The 18,113-nt window shown below is 38.8% G+C and overlaps 1 protein-coding gene across 2 annotated transcripts in view; it reads left to right on the top strand.

Annotated features, from left to right (window-relative positions):
- Window positions 1-144: 144 nt before the first annotated feature.
- LOC124133169 overlaps window positions 145-18,113 on the top strand; it is a 33,525-nt gene continuing 15,556 nt past the window's right edge. Inside the window, exons 1-11 of one of the 2 annotated variants that reach the window (XM_048400497.1) lie at window positions 145-218; window positions 2,503-2,596; window positions 8,882-9,079; window positions 9,907-10,043; window positions 12,236-12,344; window positions 14,242-14,402; window positions 14,631-14,753; window positions 15,309-15,420; window positions 15,739-15,905; window positions 17,013-17,120; window positions 17,672-17,749. In XM_048400497.1, the coding sequence (XP_048256454.1) occupies window positions 213-218; window positions 2,503-2,596; window positions 8,882-9,079; window positions 9,907-10,043; window positions 12,236-12,344; window positions 14,242-14,402; window positions 14,631-14,753; window positions 15,309-15,420; window positions 15,739-15,905; window positions 17,013-17,120; window positions 17,672-17,749 (1,293 nt within the window). In that variant the 5' untranslated portion in view covers window positions 145-212. The remainder of the gene's footprint in view (window positions 219-2,502; window positions 2,597-8,881; window positions 9,080-9,906; window positions 10,044-12,235; window positions 12,345-14,241; window positions 14,403-14,630; window positions 14,754-15,308; window positions 15,421-15,738; window positions 15,906-17,012; window positions 17,121-17,671; window positions 17,750-18,113) is intronic. The other variant, XR_007222347.1, reaches the window with a different exon arrangement.

The following is an 18,113-nucleotide window of genomic DNA, read 5'->3' on the forward strand; positions in this document are numbered from 1 at the left end:
AGATGAACATTGCTTGACTTAATCAGCAATTACAGTGCTTATTTCCCTAATTACCCAATAACTCAAGAATGTCATGTGATGAAGAGTGTCATTGTGTGTACACGTCGTCGGCAGTGAGGACAACGTGATACACTGAAATACACCCACTTAAATTTTTATCAGTGGTCCGTCCTTCACTCAACTGATAACGACGGACTTTTTACAGCATCAACATGAAGGTAAGCAAACACTTGCACTGTATTCTCACAATTATAATATAAAACAAAAAACAGATACATGTTAATAGTTGATTCATCCTTACTTATGTCTTACTATGTTATATTTGAATATCTCGTATGAATTTGATAAAATATTAATACTAATATATTATCAAAACTTTTTTTTAAATATAACACAATCTTCACAGTTATTTAGTTTATTGAGGAGCATATGTCTTTGCCCTGTTTTGGCTGGTATATATGTCGTATAAATTGGTATATATACCCATACTCATAATTATAGTCACCCCATATCACACTGATATCGAGGGGTGACAATAATTAGGGTATGGGTATGGTGTCATTATAATCTGAAGACCTATATTTGACATGCTGGCGATTGAAATTATTATTTGTAAGAAATCACAAAAGACACAATTACTATCGATGTTGGATAGCTGTTAGTATATATTTGTTTATGTTGTGCGAAGTAAAGTTTTCTTCGTGTCCACGCTTTCGTTATAGATAGAATATGTTTTTGTGTCACGGTCAATGCTTTTTAATAAGCCTAATTAAAATCCTAAGATGGAAATTGTGTCACATGCAGACTCATCCACTGGACAACAGTTAAATCAGACAGCCTTTGATATAACCTTATCATATACATTCCTTACAGATAAAGTACCTTTGCCCTGCACGTCCTCATTGTACTAACTATCTTCTCTTAGTGGATAGTGGGGTAGCCTAATGGTTATAACGATCGTTCGTCGCGCCGATGGCCCGGGTTCGATGCCTGTGGGTACAATATGTGAAGCCATTTTCTGGTATCTCCCGACATAATATTGCCAAAACGGCATAAAACCAAACTCACTCACTCTTATCCTTGGATATTCCGGTCCTCTAATATACAGTAAAACAGCCATTTAACAAATACCTATTTACTTAAATCGTTGGTTCTACACGACGACGATCCGGTTCGATTCAGTGACTTCAGTTTGTAAATCCATTGTTGCTGAAACATATTTTAAACATACGCTTAACATTATGTACAGCAAAACTAGCATCCTTATTTCCCTCATGAAAAGTAAATGTTTTGGCATTTGTATATGGGTGAGTGAGTGAGTTTTAAACACTCACGCCACTTTTAACAATAGTTCATGGTGTCAGATTAATGTGGGAGGAAAGCCCAAGTGATCCAGGTCTCAGATTTGACCACTTTTGTGAAACTCACGAGCAAAGGTATGGTGTTGACAAACCTAGAATACCTAGAACATAATCGGGACGTATCGGTATTCGAACCCACGATCATAGGTTTCTTGCGTGCCCAATGGACGCAACTCTGCACAGCGAATTTTAGGCGCCTTAGACGACTGGGCCACCCGTGTCCCCTGTACATGTACGAATGATTAACATCATTACATAGGTACATTACATTACATACTATAAACTCATCATATGATGTCAAAGTTGATACATGCACTGACGTATTCATTTTGTGATCTGACCACCCACATGAAGTGGTACGTGTTTACCAAAAATACCCATCAATCATTTGGTTATGTGTTTAAATGCATTATCATTTCAAATAAAAACGTTGTTATTTGATTAAAACACATTTCACATATATGTGCAATATCTTCGTGAACATGCTTAAATAGTGTTTATTTCTTTTCTTAAAATATCTGGATGTACAATGATAATAAGCATACTTTGATTAGATTTCTATTAATAATTTAGAAAAGCGCATCAAAATGCTGGTAATCCTGTGTCTACATCAACAAGAAATAAGAAGGTTTCTCTTAAGATATCTTCTTCACCAACTGTACATATTACCCTTATTTTACCAATACAATACACAATAGCTACCTCGAATGTGCTCGTTCATAAATAAAGCACTTCAATTAAATAACTATTCCGTTCATTGGTGCCGATGTACTCAATTATGTTAACAATATTCAAGGCAGGTAAAGCGCTATACAAATGTGTTGTGGTAAACATGCGGGGGACATTTCAAAATTAGACACTTCTATGACAAAAATGATGTCCGATGCAGTTCCCTATTTTGACTTGTACCATGTTTTCCCGTTTTATTAAGGTGAACAATTGACTTGTCTTTGCATGTGTTTGTGACGGATGCTGCAGTGGGGCAGGCTATGCTCACCTTTTTGCGAACACCTGGTATCATTATTATTTGATAGTGGTTTCAGAACACACTCTTATTATGTAGTAAGTTTGGACTAGATTATGGAAAGTGTTTGCCGCTTTTATCAATTTGGATGTTAGTTGATTCTCCTGTTGATTGTAGGTATTGTTAGTTTTTGGACTATGGCTAGTGTCGGCGCACACCAGCACGGCCCAGGTGTGTACATTCGACGCATCCGCAACAGTCGCCCCGAACGGTGAGCATCCCGCGACAATCATATATAGGTGCCCGGTTTAGCTATGATAGCCTGATTACTGTTGGGTCCACCTCTGTCCTGATAAGATAATACAGTGTACATACTATCTCGGATATGTGATTGGTGTACAAAGAAAAAGCTCCAGTAACGCTGTTAAAAAGAGTAAAGGAAATACGTTGATGTTATTTATTATGAAACATATTTACAAATTATCTTATAATTGTAAGGGGACGCCAGAAACAACATGACATCACAAATCTACATGAGTCAGCAAGTCTACAACATGACATCACAAGGCTACATGTTGCCGCAATTCTACAACATGACATCACAAATCTACATGATTCAGCAAGTCTACAACATGACATCACAAGGCTACATGTTGCCGCAATTCTACAACATGACATCACAAATCTACATGAGTCAGCAAGTCTACAACATGACATCACAAGGCTACATGTTGCCGCAATTCTACAACATGACATCACAAATCTACATGATTCAGCAAGTCTACAACATGACATCACAAAGCTACATGATTCAGCAATTCTACAACATGACATCACAAAGCTACATGATTCAGCAAGTCTACAACATGACATCACAAAGCTACATGATTCAGCAAGTCTACAACATGACATCACAAGGCTACATGTTGCGGCAATTCTACAACATGACATCACAAATCTACATGAGTCAGCAAGTCTACAACATGACATCACAAGGCTACATGTTGCCGCAATTCTACAACATGACATCACAAATCTACATGAGTCAGCAAGTCTACAACATGACATCACAAGGCTACATGTTGCCGCAATTCTACAACATGACATCACAAATCTACATGAGTCAGCAAGTCTACAACATGACATCACAAATCTACATGAGTCAGCAAGTCTACAACAGGACATCAAAAGGCTACATGTTGCCGCAATTCTACAACATGACATCACAAAGCTACATGATTCAGCAAGTCTACAACATGACATCACAAATCTACATGAGTCAGCAAGTCTACAACATGACATCACAAGGATACATGATGCCGCAATTCTACAACATGTCATCACAAAACTACATGATTCAGCAAGTCTACAACATGACATCACAAAGCTACATGATTCAGCAAGTCTACAACATGACATCACAAATCTACATGATTCAGCAAGTCTACAACATGACATCACAAATCTACATGATTCAGCAAGTCTACAACATGACATCACAAGGCTACATGTTGCCGCAATTCTACAACATGTCATCACAAAGCTACATGATTCAGCAAGTCTACAACATGGCATCACAAAGCTACATGATTCAGCAAGTCTACAACGTGACATCACAAAGCTACATGATTCAGCAAGTCTACAACATGACATCACAAAGCTACATGATTCAGCAATTCTACAACATGACATCACAAATCTACATGAGTCAGCAAGTCTACAACATGACATCACAAGGCTACATGTTGCCGCAATTCTACAACATGACATCACAAATCTACATGATTCAGCAAGTCTACAACATGACATCACAAGGCTACATGTTGCCGCAATTCAACAACATGACATCACAAATCTACATGGGTCAGCAAGTCTACAACATGACATCACAAGGCTACATGTTGCCGCAATTCTACAACATGACATCACAAATCTACATGATTCAGCAAGTCTACAACATGACATCACAAATCTACATGAGTCAGCAAGTCTACAACATGACATCACAAAGCTACATGATTCAGCAAGTCTACAACATGACATCACAAAGCTACATGATTCAGCAAGTATACAACATGATATCACAAATCTACATGAGTCAGCAAGTCTACAACATGACATCACAAAGCTACATGATTCAGCAAGTCTACAACATGACATCACAAGGCTACATGTTGCCGCAATTCTACAACATGACATCACAAATCTACATGAATCAGCAAGTCAACAACATGACATCACAAAGCTACATGATACAGCAAGTCTACAACATGACATCATAAGGATACATGATGCCGCAATTCTACAACATGTCATCACAAAACTACATGATTCAGCAAGTCTACAACATGACATCACAAAGCTACATGATTCAGCAAGTCTACAACATGACATCACAAATCTACATCATTCAGCAATTCTACAACATGACATCACAAATCTACATGATTCAGCAATTCTACAACATGACATCACAAGGCTACATGTTGCCGCAATTCTACAACATGTCATCACAAAGCTACATGATTCAGCAAGTCTACAACATGACATCACAAAGCTACATGATTCAGCAAGTCTACAACATGGCATCACAAACTACATGATTCAGCAAGTCTACAACGTGACATCACAAAGCTACATGATTCAGCAAGTCTACAACATGACATCACAAAGCTACATGATTCAGCAAGTCAACAACATGACATCACAAAGCTACATGATTCAGCTAGTCTACAACATGACATCACAAGGCTACATGGTGCCGCAATTCTACAACATGTCATCACAAAGCTACATGATTCAGCAAGTCTACAACATGACATCACAAAGCTACATGATTCAGCAAGTCTATAACATTACATCACAAAGCTACATGATTCAGCAAGTCTACAACATGACATCACAAGGCTACATGGTGCCGCAATTCTACAACATGACATCACAAAGCTACATGATTCAGCAAGTCAACAACATGACATCACAAAGCTACATGATTCAGCAAGTCTACAACATGACATCACAAGGCTACATGGTGCCGCAATTCTACAACATGACATCACAAAGCTACATGATTCAGCAAGTCAACAACATGACATCACAAAGCTACATGATTCAGCAAGTCTACAACATGACATCACAAAGCTACATGATTCAGCAAGTCTACAACATGACATCACAAGGCTACATGTTGCCGCAATTCTACAACATGTCATCACAAAGCTACATGATTCAGCAAGTCTACAACATGACATCACTAAGCTACATGATTCAGCAAGTCAACAACATGACATCACAAAGCTACATGATTCAGCAAGTCTACAACATGACATCACAAAGCTACATGTTGCCGCAATTCTACAACATGTCATCACAAACTACATGATTCAGCAAGTCTACAACATGACATCACAAAGCTACATGATTCAGCAAGTCAACAACATGACATCACAAAGCTACATGATTCAGCAAGTCTACAACATGACATCACAAGGCTACATGTTGCCGCAATTCTACAACATGACATCACAAAGCTACATGATTCAGCAAGTCTACAACATGACATCACAAAGCTACATGATTCAGCAAGTCTACAACATGACATCACAAGGCTACATGTTGCCGCAATTCTACAACACGTCATCACAAAGCTACATGATTCAGCAAGTCTACAACATGACATCACAAAGCTACATGATTCAGCAAGTCTACAACATGACATCACAAGGCTACATGTTGCCGCAATTCTACAACATGTCATCACAAAGCTACATGATTCAGCAAGTCTACAACATGACATCACAAAGCTACATGATTCAGCAAGTCAACAACATGACATCACAAAGCTACATGATTCAGCAAGTCTACAACATGACATCACAAGGCTACATGTTGCCGCAATTCTACAACATGACATCACAAAGCTACATGATTCAGCAAGTCTACAACATGACATCACAAAGCTACATGATTCAGCAAGTCTACAACATGACATCACAAGGCTACATGTTGCCGCAATTCTACAACATGACATCACAAAGCTACATGAGTCAGCAATTCTACTACATGACATCACAAGGCTACATGTTGCCGCAATTCTACAACATGACATCACAAAGCTACATGATTCAGCAAGTCTACAACATGACATCACAAAGCTACATGATTCAGCAAGTCAACAACATGACATCACAAAGCTACATGATTCAGCAAGTCTATAACATTACATCACAAAGCTACATGATTCAGCAAGTCTACAACATGACATCACAAGGCTACATGGTGCCGCAATTCTACAACATGACATCACAAAGCTACATGATTCAGCAAGTCAACAACATGACATCACAAAGCTACATGATTCAGCAAGTCTACAACATGACATCACAAGGCTACATGGTGCCGCAATTCTACAACATGACATCACAAAGCTACATGATTCAGCAAGTCAACAACATGACATCACAAAGCTACATGATTCAGCAAGTCTACAACATGACATCACAAAGCTACATGATTCAGCAAGTCTACAACATGACATCACAAGGCTACATGTTGCCGCAATTCTACAACATGTCATCACAAAGCTACATGATTCAGCAAGTCTACAACATGACATCACTAAGCTACATGATTCAGCAAGTCAACAACATGACATCACAAAGCTACATGATTCAGCAAGTCTACAACATGACATCACAAAGCTACATGTTGCCGCAATTCTACAACATGTCATCACAAAGCTACATGATTCAGCAAGTCTACAACATGACATCACAAAGCTACATGATTCAGCAAGTCAACAACATGACATCACAAAGCTACATGATTCAGCAAGTCTACAACATGACATCACAAGGCTACATGTTGCCGCAATTCTACAACATGACATCACAAAGCTACATGATTCAGCAAGTCTACAACATGACATCACAAAGCTACATGATTCAGCAAGTCTACAACATGACATCACAAGGCTACATGTTGCCGCAATTCTACAACACGTCATCACAAAGCTACATGATTCAGCAAGTCTACAACATGACATCACAAAGCTACATGATTCAGCAAGTCTACAACATGACATCACAAGGCTACATGTTGCCGCAATTCTACAACATGTCATCACAAAGCTACATGATTCAGCAAGTCTACAACATGACATCACAAAGCTACATGATTCAGCAAGTCAACAACATGACATCACAAAGCTACATGATTCAGCAAGTCTACAACATGACATCACAAGGCTACATGTTGCCGCAATTCTACAACATGACATCACAAAGCTACATGATTCAGCAAGTCTACAACATGACATCACAAAGCTACATGATTCAGCAAGTCTACAACATGACATCACAAGGCTACATGTTGCCGCAATTCTACAACATGACATCACAAAGCTACATGAGTCAGCAATTCTACTACATGACATCACAAGGCTACATGTTGCCGCAATTCTACAACATGACATCACAAAGCTACATGATTCAGCAAGTCTACAACATGACATCACAAAGCTACATGATTCAGCAAGTCAACAACATGACATCACAAAGCTACATGATTCAGCAAGTCTACAACATGACATCACAAGGCTACATGTTGCCGCAATTCTACAACATGTCATCACAAAGCTACATGATTCAGCAAGTCTACAACATGACATCACAAAGCTACATGATTCAGCAAGTCAACAACATGACATCACAAAGCTACATGATTCAGCAAGTCTACAACATGACATCACAAGGCTACATGTTGCCGCAATTCTACAACATGACATCACAAAGCTACATGATTCAGCAAGTCTACAACATGACATCACAAAGCTACATGATTCAGCAAGTCTACAACATGACATCACAAGGCTACATGTTGCCGCAATTCTACAACATGACATCACAAAGCTACATGATTCAGCAAGTCTACAACATGACATCACAAAGCTACATGATTCAGCAATTCTACAACATGACATCACAAGGCTACATGTTGCCGCAATTCTACAACATGACATCACAAAGCTACATGATTCAGCAAGTCTACAACATGACATCACAAAGCTACATGATTCAGCAAGTCTACAACATGACATCACAAAGCTACATGATTCAGCAAATCTAGAACATGACATCACACAGCTACATGATGCCGCAATTCTACAACATGACATCACAAAGCCACATGCTGTCGCAGCGCTCCAACATGCTATAGCGATATCATATGACATCATTCCAATTTCACGCCGCGATACTTTAACATGACACAACATCATGGCATTACGACACCACAACACCATAACAGGCCACCTCAGTGCTATGGCTTTGCACCACTATCTGCGAACTTTACGTCACGATATTCATATATGATATTATGATACTATCATACAACTCCTACCTTTTGATTTAGTAATGCCGGGGCTTTGTACCATAATGCACAGTACAATAATAATAATAATAATGATTCAAGAAGACAGGGGTTATTCGTAACAAGAAGCCCTTCATGTTCTGTCCATAACTGAAATATCCTTACTTCTTGCACGAACATCTTCCAGATCCTCGCCTTCCACAAGCCCTGCCACCGTCCTTTCAAGTCACCATCGAGGGCGCTCTCATTGATAGGAACATGAGCGTGGTTGCGGAGGAATATTTCGATCAAGATTCACAGCGATCCGCCATGAAACTCACACAGAACGGACAGATTGAGTACATGTACATAAACATGAACACGAATGAGAGCTACCATGTCCTTAGTAAGTATTCTGTATGGAACTATTTATCCCTATGCATATAAGAATGTACAGATTTACTTTTGAAAGAAAGAAAAACCAAAATGGAACCAATTGATATATATTTCAAGTTGGTGCTATATTGAAAATAAATCGATAACTAAAGGATATTCTTCTATTCCCGATAACATTAAATGTTAGGAATCTTTATTTATAAGTCATGTTTGCAATATTCATAAGTTGGAACGATAAAACTGGCCTGACTGTCTTCTGAGACAAATATTTCCGTGGAGGGTCGGCGGCGGTATCCCAGTATCCCAGGGAAGACGAAGGAGCCTATTATACTGAGGACGTATGATGTATGACCACGTTGATTATGTCCGTGTGGATAGCTACTCATTCTCTCAACCTTTGGTTCGCCTTGTACGGGTTCGAATATTTTCAGGACACAGCTTGATTATTATTAAATGCGCCGTAAAACAATTTCAGTGGCTAATTAGGTTAACAATATCATAAATGGTTAATTAAGATGTGGTACGTCTCGATCGCAGGTGTGCATTTCATCACTAGAAGAAACGCGTTGTTTTCTTGGAAAGAACATGAAATGACGGCGCTTTCCAAATTTTCCCTGTATGGTGTGACCATTACGTTCAACAAGTTAAATGCATTTCTAATCCAAAGGTGTTTCCTGCTTCCGATGGCATTGAATAACGTGATCTGAAATAGCGTGTGCGCTGAATTGAAAGGATCATAATAGCGTTATTTTTGTATCGGTTGTGGTGTTTCTGAATGAAACTTGATTTGTCCAGTGTTTTGTTTTGTTCTGTGGACGATTCTCTTCCGTTTTCTAGACAATAACTGCACCGTCATGAACCAAGCTACGGACATGGATGATGTATTTATCGGTGGTAAAATGCCTGGCAACAGCAACATGACCCACACCTATTCAACAAGTTATATCCTGAAGTTTGCTCAAAAGTACGGGGAGGTATGATCCTTTACATGTATTGTTAGCTCACCTGAAACAACTGTTTTGCTTAAGTGATGAAATGCTGTTCATTGTACGACCGATCTTTGTAAACGTTTTCATGTATTTTTTAAATCCTTCCAAAGTCCATAGATTATAGATTTTTGCTGTGTATGTGCTGTTTTAGATAGATACAAGTTCTGTGCTTCATAGGACAATTGTTCCATTAATTTAACAAATCAGGATAACTGCAAAACCCAGACTTTTGTCAGATCAACACCGCATTGGTTTACCTGACATTTCATCATATAGTCAGTGTTTTGTAAATTAAATGTGACCAACCATGAGAAAAGGTACCTTATGGGTGAAAATCACATTTTGACTTATCATTATATTTTAAAACTACAGTATCTTCGGACCACAAAAATTCAACTCACAAGCTTCAATTCATATTTATTACAGAGATACTTGAGATCAAACATTTGGACATATTTTCCGACTTATAACTGTTGATGTAATACTTGCTGTTTAATAATTGTTTGACATAATATCTGATGAATTGAAAGTAGACACGTATGCTGAAAGGTTTTGAAATAATGTTTTAATACATTACGAACTAACGAGAGAAAAATAAGATATCTGTGTACGGTGTCCTCCCATTAGTTAGACGTCCCAATAGTTAGACAGCTTATAACAACACTTTAAACGGTTGAGTGCACACTAATCCTTATGCTTGTTACCTCAGACTTTAAAATGGAATAGTCCAGATAAGATCTGACAAACAAAGCAAAGCAGCTTTAAATAGATAGTTTAATATTATACTTCACATTTAATGACACTTTACATTTAATAAATTTTATACAGTTTTTAACAACACTTTGTGACAGTTTTTGATAATGTAAACGTTACATTTAATAACTTTTACAGTTTTATCCCAAACGAGTGAGTGAGTGATATGGTTTTACGCCGCTTTTAGCAATATTCCAGCAATATCACGGCGGGGGACACCAGAAATTGGCTTCAGACAATGTACCCATGTCGGGATTCCGCCCTTATCCCAAACGAAGCAAGTGTCCACAAGCATCTAAATACTCAATAGCAGACTTGTCACCCTGCTGCAGCTGATCTTTGAGGCGTACCAGGCGGTTCTCTGTCTCTCTGTAGATTCTCTTGCGGCAGCGTGGTGCCGCACCAAAGTTCAATTGCATCACCTTAGTCCTTTCACTGAACTCGACTTTCTGGATGACTTCAATGAATCTGTAGATGTTAGGGTGAACATGTGGCAGTAGGTGGTTCAGTCGGCTGTGGAATCCTTCAAGGTTGTTGTTGGTTCTGGGTCCATCAGTTTCGAAATGGTTCCACATGCGCATTGAGAATCTGGCGTCATCATCCACCCAGGTTCTCACAATATAGTCGTTAAAGTCCACAGCTCTAGGCACATCTGGTGTCGACTCCATAGCTTGAACCCATGCATCCTGAACAAAGGGAATGGGCAGCAGAGCTAGCCCAGCTGCTCGTCGAATCCACTGGGTCACACGGGGGTCCTCCTTATACATGACGGCAAGTCCAAGATTTTGAGTCTTTCTCCAAATAGCCTGGGTGAAATGAAAGGGACAATTGTTCCATTAATTTAACAAATCAGGATAACTGCAAAACCCAGACTTTTGTCAGATCAACACCGCATTGGTTTACCTGACATTTCATCATATAGTCAGTGTTTTGTAAATTAAATGTGACCAACCATGAGAAAAGGTACCTTATGTGTGAAAAATCACATTTTGACTTGTCATTATATTTTAAAGCTACAGTATCTTCGGACTACAAAAATTCAACTCACAAGCTTCAATTCATATTCATTACAGAGATACTTGAGATCAAACATTTGGACATATTTTCCGACTTATAACTGTTTATGTAATACTTGCCCGTTTTCAGACATAATATCTGATGAATTGAGAAGTAGACAAGTATGCTGAAAGGTTTTGAAATAATGTTTTAATACATTACGAACTAACGAGAGAAAAATAAGATATCTGTGTACAGTCCGCACCCATGGCGATCTTCACTGAAGTAAGTGGACGTCAAACGTCTTTATGACGTCATAGTACAATTGTATTCTAGCATAAGGTTCTTTTCTCCTTGTGGATCACAAATATTAAACTGACCACTAAGAATGTGATCATGTGTACAAGGCCTTAACCTGTTCTCTGAAGGTTTACAAGGGGCAGACATCGGTTAGAGGTGTCCTGTGTGATCATTGGCAGTCGTGCATGTACTGGGGCTTTCTCGGCGTCAACTTCACCGTCGACTACTACTTCTCAGGTATGTAAAAATAACAGGTAGAGGAAAACCTCGAAAAACTGGGCCTCTTTAGTCCGGAGCCCGTCCTCCCGGACGATTACTGTCACGAATATCCATATACATACACATGTATAATTACCAGCTGACACTACCACAGGACCAAACTCCGGATTTTACACCATTGAAACACGCGTGCAATGACATACGCATTTAAAATACCTGTTGACAATACCACAGGACCAGTTTCAGATTTTACACATTTTGAAAAAAATCCCAAATGCAGAAGGAAATGCATATGACATATACACGCACATACAACATTCTGTAATCTTTCATTGTTCATATAATTATTTTAAAACGCTTACCGAAAATGACTGAAAAAGAGGGACTATATATGAGCTTTGTCAAATCGGCTATTTGAATCAGATGATTTTATTGTGATAAGATACCTGATTGACCAATCAGAATCCATGAATTTTCAAATTCATGGTAATATGTGTTTCCCTTTCTACCGTCTCAGGTTTATTGTTACTTGGATTAAATTACTACTGAGATTAGGTTGAGATACCTTTGATGTGTTTGAATAACGATCATGAATATTAATCTTGTTCATGAAGTTTGTGATATGATCTTGATTTCATATATTGTTTTCTTTTTGCATTGTGAGTGTAAAAAGGGAGAATTGTTAACTAGAATGAACTTTGTACACCCTACTAATGGAACAGGTCACGTAATATTTTCATCATTCATTTGTACAATATCTAAACATGGAAACCAGGAAAGGTGCGTGCGTTCCACATGTTTCAAGACATGTTTTCTTAAAATTAATTGATATCGAAATATGTGCATCCAGTGCACATCAATCTATGGTTAACGGGTGATAAATTCCAAATTATTCCTAACGTCTGTTTCAGACAAAAACCCATGAGCAAATTATGAAAATGCGACAAAAGGCTTGTGGTCATAATTCTTTGTACTTTCAAATAATTGCGTGATATCTTTTTAACTATTATTTGATATAAATGTACTTCATATTCTTATCACTTTTGTTAATGTCTCGGTCGTTTTTCTGAGGTTCTTTCATCTCCGGGTGGTTACCGAAAAACGGAAATCGTTTTTTTGTGCTGTGTTCATTGCACTTTGGTATCCTTTACAGCATAACTTTACTTTACCTCACATATATGTAGTCGTGTCGACGTCGTAGGATGTTACCATGGTCACACTAAACCATTCGGGAATGTCTATGTTTGATTAAACGGACAAAATCAACAGTAGCTGTTATCACTTGAAATTTGGTATTTTGACTTAGTGAGAGAGTGAGTTGGGTTCAATGCACCTTTGCACAGTATTCCAGTTACATCACGGCGTGTGGGGTTGGGGATGGGGTGGGGTTGTGGTGGTGGTGCACGTATATGGTGCTGACAAACCTTGAAACATAGGTTTTGAGCATGCTTAAGGGATGCAACTTTTTACAGCGAATTGCGGCGGCTTTGACGACTGAGCCAACCGTGCATCTTGAAATGTTTATTACACGATGAACTTTGCCTCAGTACACACACAACCGTGCATCTTGAAATGTTTATTACACGATGAACTATGCCTCAGTACACACACAACCGTGCATATTGAAATGTTTATTACACGATGAACTTTGCCTCAGTACACACACAACCGTGCATATTGAAATGTTTATTACACGATGAACTTTGCCTCAGTACACACACAACCGTGCATCTTGAAATGTTTATTACACGATGAACTATGCCTCAGTACATACACAACCGTGCATACGGTTTCATTTTTTTCATTTTCCACACAGGAAACAAGGGAAAACAGATAATATTAAGGTACAACCAGGTATATTAGATATATCTGGCTCCTCCGTATTGTAGCTAACTATGTCTGTTTTATGTTTCAGTCTCCACGTGGACAAGTGCAGACGGAACAATGCAGATTCCTGTGAGAGCTGAGGTCCAAGGCTACAACTCCATTGTTGGCCCGGGTGCAATGTCAAGCTTCCATCATATTTATGATTATATTGGTTTTAAAAGCTACATTGTGGACCCGACAAATCTAGAGGTAAAAGAAAAAAACCCATTCAAATTTGTAATAAGTGATTAATTTCCATAACTCTAGTAAGCCTCAATAGTAGTAGATGTGAGTCGAAATGTGGTTGAGCGACGATTTGAAGATTATTGCACATGCACGAGTGAGTGAGTGAGTGAGTGAGTGAGTGAGTGAGTGAGTGAGTGAGTGAGTGTCCTTCTGTTTGTGTGGTTCATCTATCATCATAATAATTCCATCTAGACTCCAAAAGGCGTTGCATGTGCCGGTCGGAAACACACCCGAGCGATGCCGAAGCTGAAGACACACTACCAGTACAGGGAGGAGATAATAGACCAGGATATGAACATGGTCGTAAATGCCGATGTAAGTAAATAAATGTCCATAGAGAGAACAACGTCCATACATGCATAACACAATGGTAACCGACCTGATGTATAAAAAATATTCATAAACCAATACGCTGAAGCTAATTATGTATACATCTCACCCATATTATATGAGTGAGTGAGTGTTGTTTAACGTCGCTTAAACAATATTTCAGTTGTATCATGGCGTATCAGCGGTGAAGTGATGCACCTGTTTTCTCACACATTTGGTATCATATAGGTTGACATATATTAGGAATCGTACAATTGTTTTCAGCAGAGAATTTAGATAGAACGGGTTTCTCGCTTTTAATTAAAATTTACCACTTTTGTGAAACCCATGAGCAAGGATATGGTGCTGACAAACCTAAAAACATGACTGGGACCAACCGGGATTCAAGCCAACGATCATAGGTTTCTGGTACGCCTAATTATTACGAACGCACCTCTGCAAGGCGATTCACGTCGCCTTCGATAAATGGATCAGCCGTGCTCCCTCATCATCCATAGAAACACGGTTTCTTCATTCCATGCCACGACGTTATTTCCTCAGGTGTATTACGACTACAACAACAAACTCCTCCGTTTCGACAACCGTCCTAACGTAATCAGCTACCCTTACTACAGCTACGACGCCGTCACGGAAATACACGATTATAACACAGGTACTGGATATAAATACATACAATAGATACAGGTTGACGATTATGATCAGAGAGACGGATATGTACAATTTGGGAGGAAAACCCCAAAATGACACAAGTTATGATCCATGAAAACTAGAACAGCGAGGTCGAAATGAAATATATATTGATAAATAGTATTGCATTCTCATTGTAAACCATTTCGGGGACTTACGATTTACGTAAGATGATCAACGTTTTCGGACATGAGTTTTAAATGTTTTTGATACTTCAAGGATTCGTGATACCCGGAAATGTAATTTTTAAGTAAGTTGCTTTATTGTGTGAAATATTTTTCAGGGGTTGCCTACGTTATTGACAAGTCCTTCCTCAACTGCTCTGTTGTTCCAATTGAGAACGGAACGTGGGACGCAACAGTCAATGTCTCCCGCTTGCATCAAGCCATCGGGATGAAGTCTCCAGAACAGCTCTTTGACTTAGATCCTACATTTGCCTACTCTGGACAGGTAGTACAATACAACCTGTCAGGAGCTTGTTAGCGTTATTTAAGGTGCAAAATCATTTGCTTCTAACATTAATCACACGTTCTCTTGACTTCTCTTGACCTTGGGTTGTTCCGAGTTTTAAGCAAAATGTAAATCTCAAAGTATCCCTGTCAACTTAAATAGATTTGTTGAGAAAGCAAGAAGAATCAATGTAACATACATCATAAGTGAAGCGCAAACCAAAGACATCCATGCAGAATTCCATCGTACAATCCATGTATCCATCATCCCTCACACAATGGATATGCTCTCGATTGGGAGCACCGATGGAGCTTGTTGACATACGTGTAAAAGGATGACAGTTACTTGAGACGAAACACTTAATGGAAATTAATCCACCTTTAAATTGAAAATATTTGAATTGATAAGCATTTTCGGCTCAACATATTCAATGATACAATCAGTTCAAGCTGCCAGGCCTTTTTTCAGGCCATCTAGCATCCCCAACGAATTCTTTCCTGGTGACAATTACTTTTTTCCAGGCTCTTCTGGAACAAATTATATGTTACACCAAAGAATATCAACATTCTATTACTGACGTCGTAAAATTACTGCTTCCTGTCTGAAATATTTAGGGGTTAAAATAATTGCATACTGTTTGGCCATCCTGTCTATCTAGCATATTCTTTCCTCATGACAATTACTTCTTTTCCAGACATTCTGGAGCAAATTATATTTCTCACAAACAAATCAACATTCTTTCACTGACTTCGTAGTATTACTGCTTTCTGTCTGAAAGATTATGTCCCATAACGCGCTATTACGTAACGTATATTACAATTCAGAATGTGGAATGGTTTCCTGTTTGAGTTTGAGAAAGACAAGGTTTCCAACAGGTATTAATTCCACAGGGAAATGGTCATAGTAAATTCATTGTCTAACGTAGATTTGACCAATCAGAATGTCGGATTCTAAAATATTCCGGTAGACAGGTAACACAAAACCAAAGGGCACTGCTCATTAAAGAAAAAAATAGGAAAAAATGCATAAGCTGTGTGTGCATATTGATAATACATAAATATATTGTATGTACTTGTCATATTCTAAACCTTGTGTGGAATTTACAAGCGGACAGCTCGTGGGATCTTGTGTGACGTCTTTACTAATGTCCGTACGGACTTCGCTGACGCTGGACTTCTAGGCATGCCTGTAACCTTCGAAGTGTATTTCATGTCGGTGAGTTGATGTATTGTGAGGGACGGTTTGTTTGTTTGCTTTGTCATTGTTTAACGTCGCGGTATATGGGGACCAGTATGATGACAATGCGTAAACAATCGAGTCTGGATCAGACAATCAAGTGATGACATCATCAGCATCGATCTACGCAACTTGGAGATGATGACAGACATCAACCAAGTCAGCGAGCCTGATCACCTGACCCCGTTACTCACAGAGACAAGCATGGGATCAATTCTCGGGGTTTTGGGGACGGGAAAACAATCTAGGGTCGAATCATTATAATACTGATGTAACTAATGTTTACATTTTGTGTTCATTTATTGGAATACCAAGAACTTGATGATATACAAAATAAGAAAACGTAAAACCTTATGGATAACAACTTCTGGTTTATTGCCTTTAGCGTCGATGTAGATTCTGACACTATTATCAAGCTGGGGTGACGGTATACATTGTGGCAGTACATTCAAGACGAACACAATCTACCAATAATGTCATAATTAGCTGTGTGATAACAAGCTGTACTTATGTCATTTAAATTTCCCTAGAATGACTGGATTAGCGACAACGACGTCGGCAACAACCAGGACAGCGTGGACACTCCAGTACGGCTTGAAATTTCGGCAGTGAGTAAAAAAATAGCCTTTACGCTTATCAAGTGAGACCTTTGCCAGCATTGTATATAATTCAAACGTGTTGGGATAGTTCAAAACACAATAGTCATACCAGTTGCACTGCGGCGCTAATATTGTGACAACTTGTGCCTCAACACAGTTCCCAGGGACACGGGTGGCTCAGTCGTCTAAGGCCTTGAACTTCCCTATGCAGAGTTGCGTCCCACATGTGTGCATGGCCGCAACCAATAATTTCAAGGTTTTTCGGCACCACACCCGCACTCGTGGGTTTCACAAAAGTGGTAACGTTTAAGACTTACTTCCCTTCGGCCTTTCTCTCCTGGACTCGTCATACCCAAAACCTTAAAAAGATCGT

This window comes from Haliotis rufescens, unplaced genomic scaffold (genome assembly GCF_023055435.1).
Source record: "Haliotis rufescens isolate VD_foot unplaced genomic scaffold, xgHalRufe1.0.p SCAF_2, whole genome shotgun sequence".
Taxonomy (NCBI): Eukaryota; Metazoa; Mollusca; class Gastropoda; order Lepetellida; family Haliotidae; genus Haliotis; species Haliotis rufescens.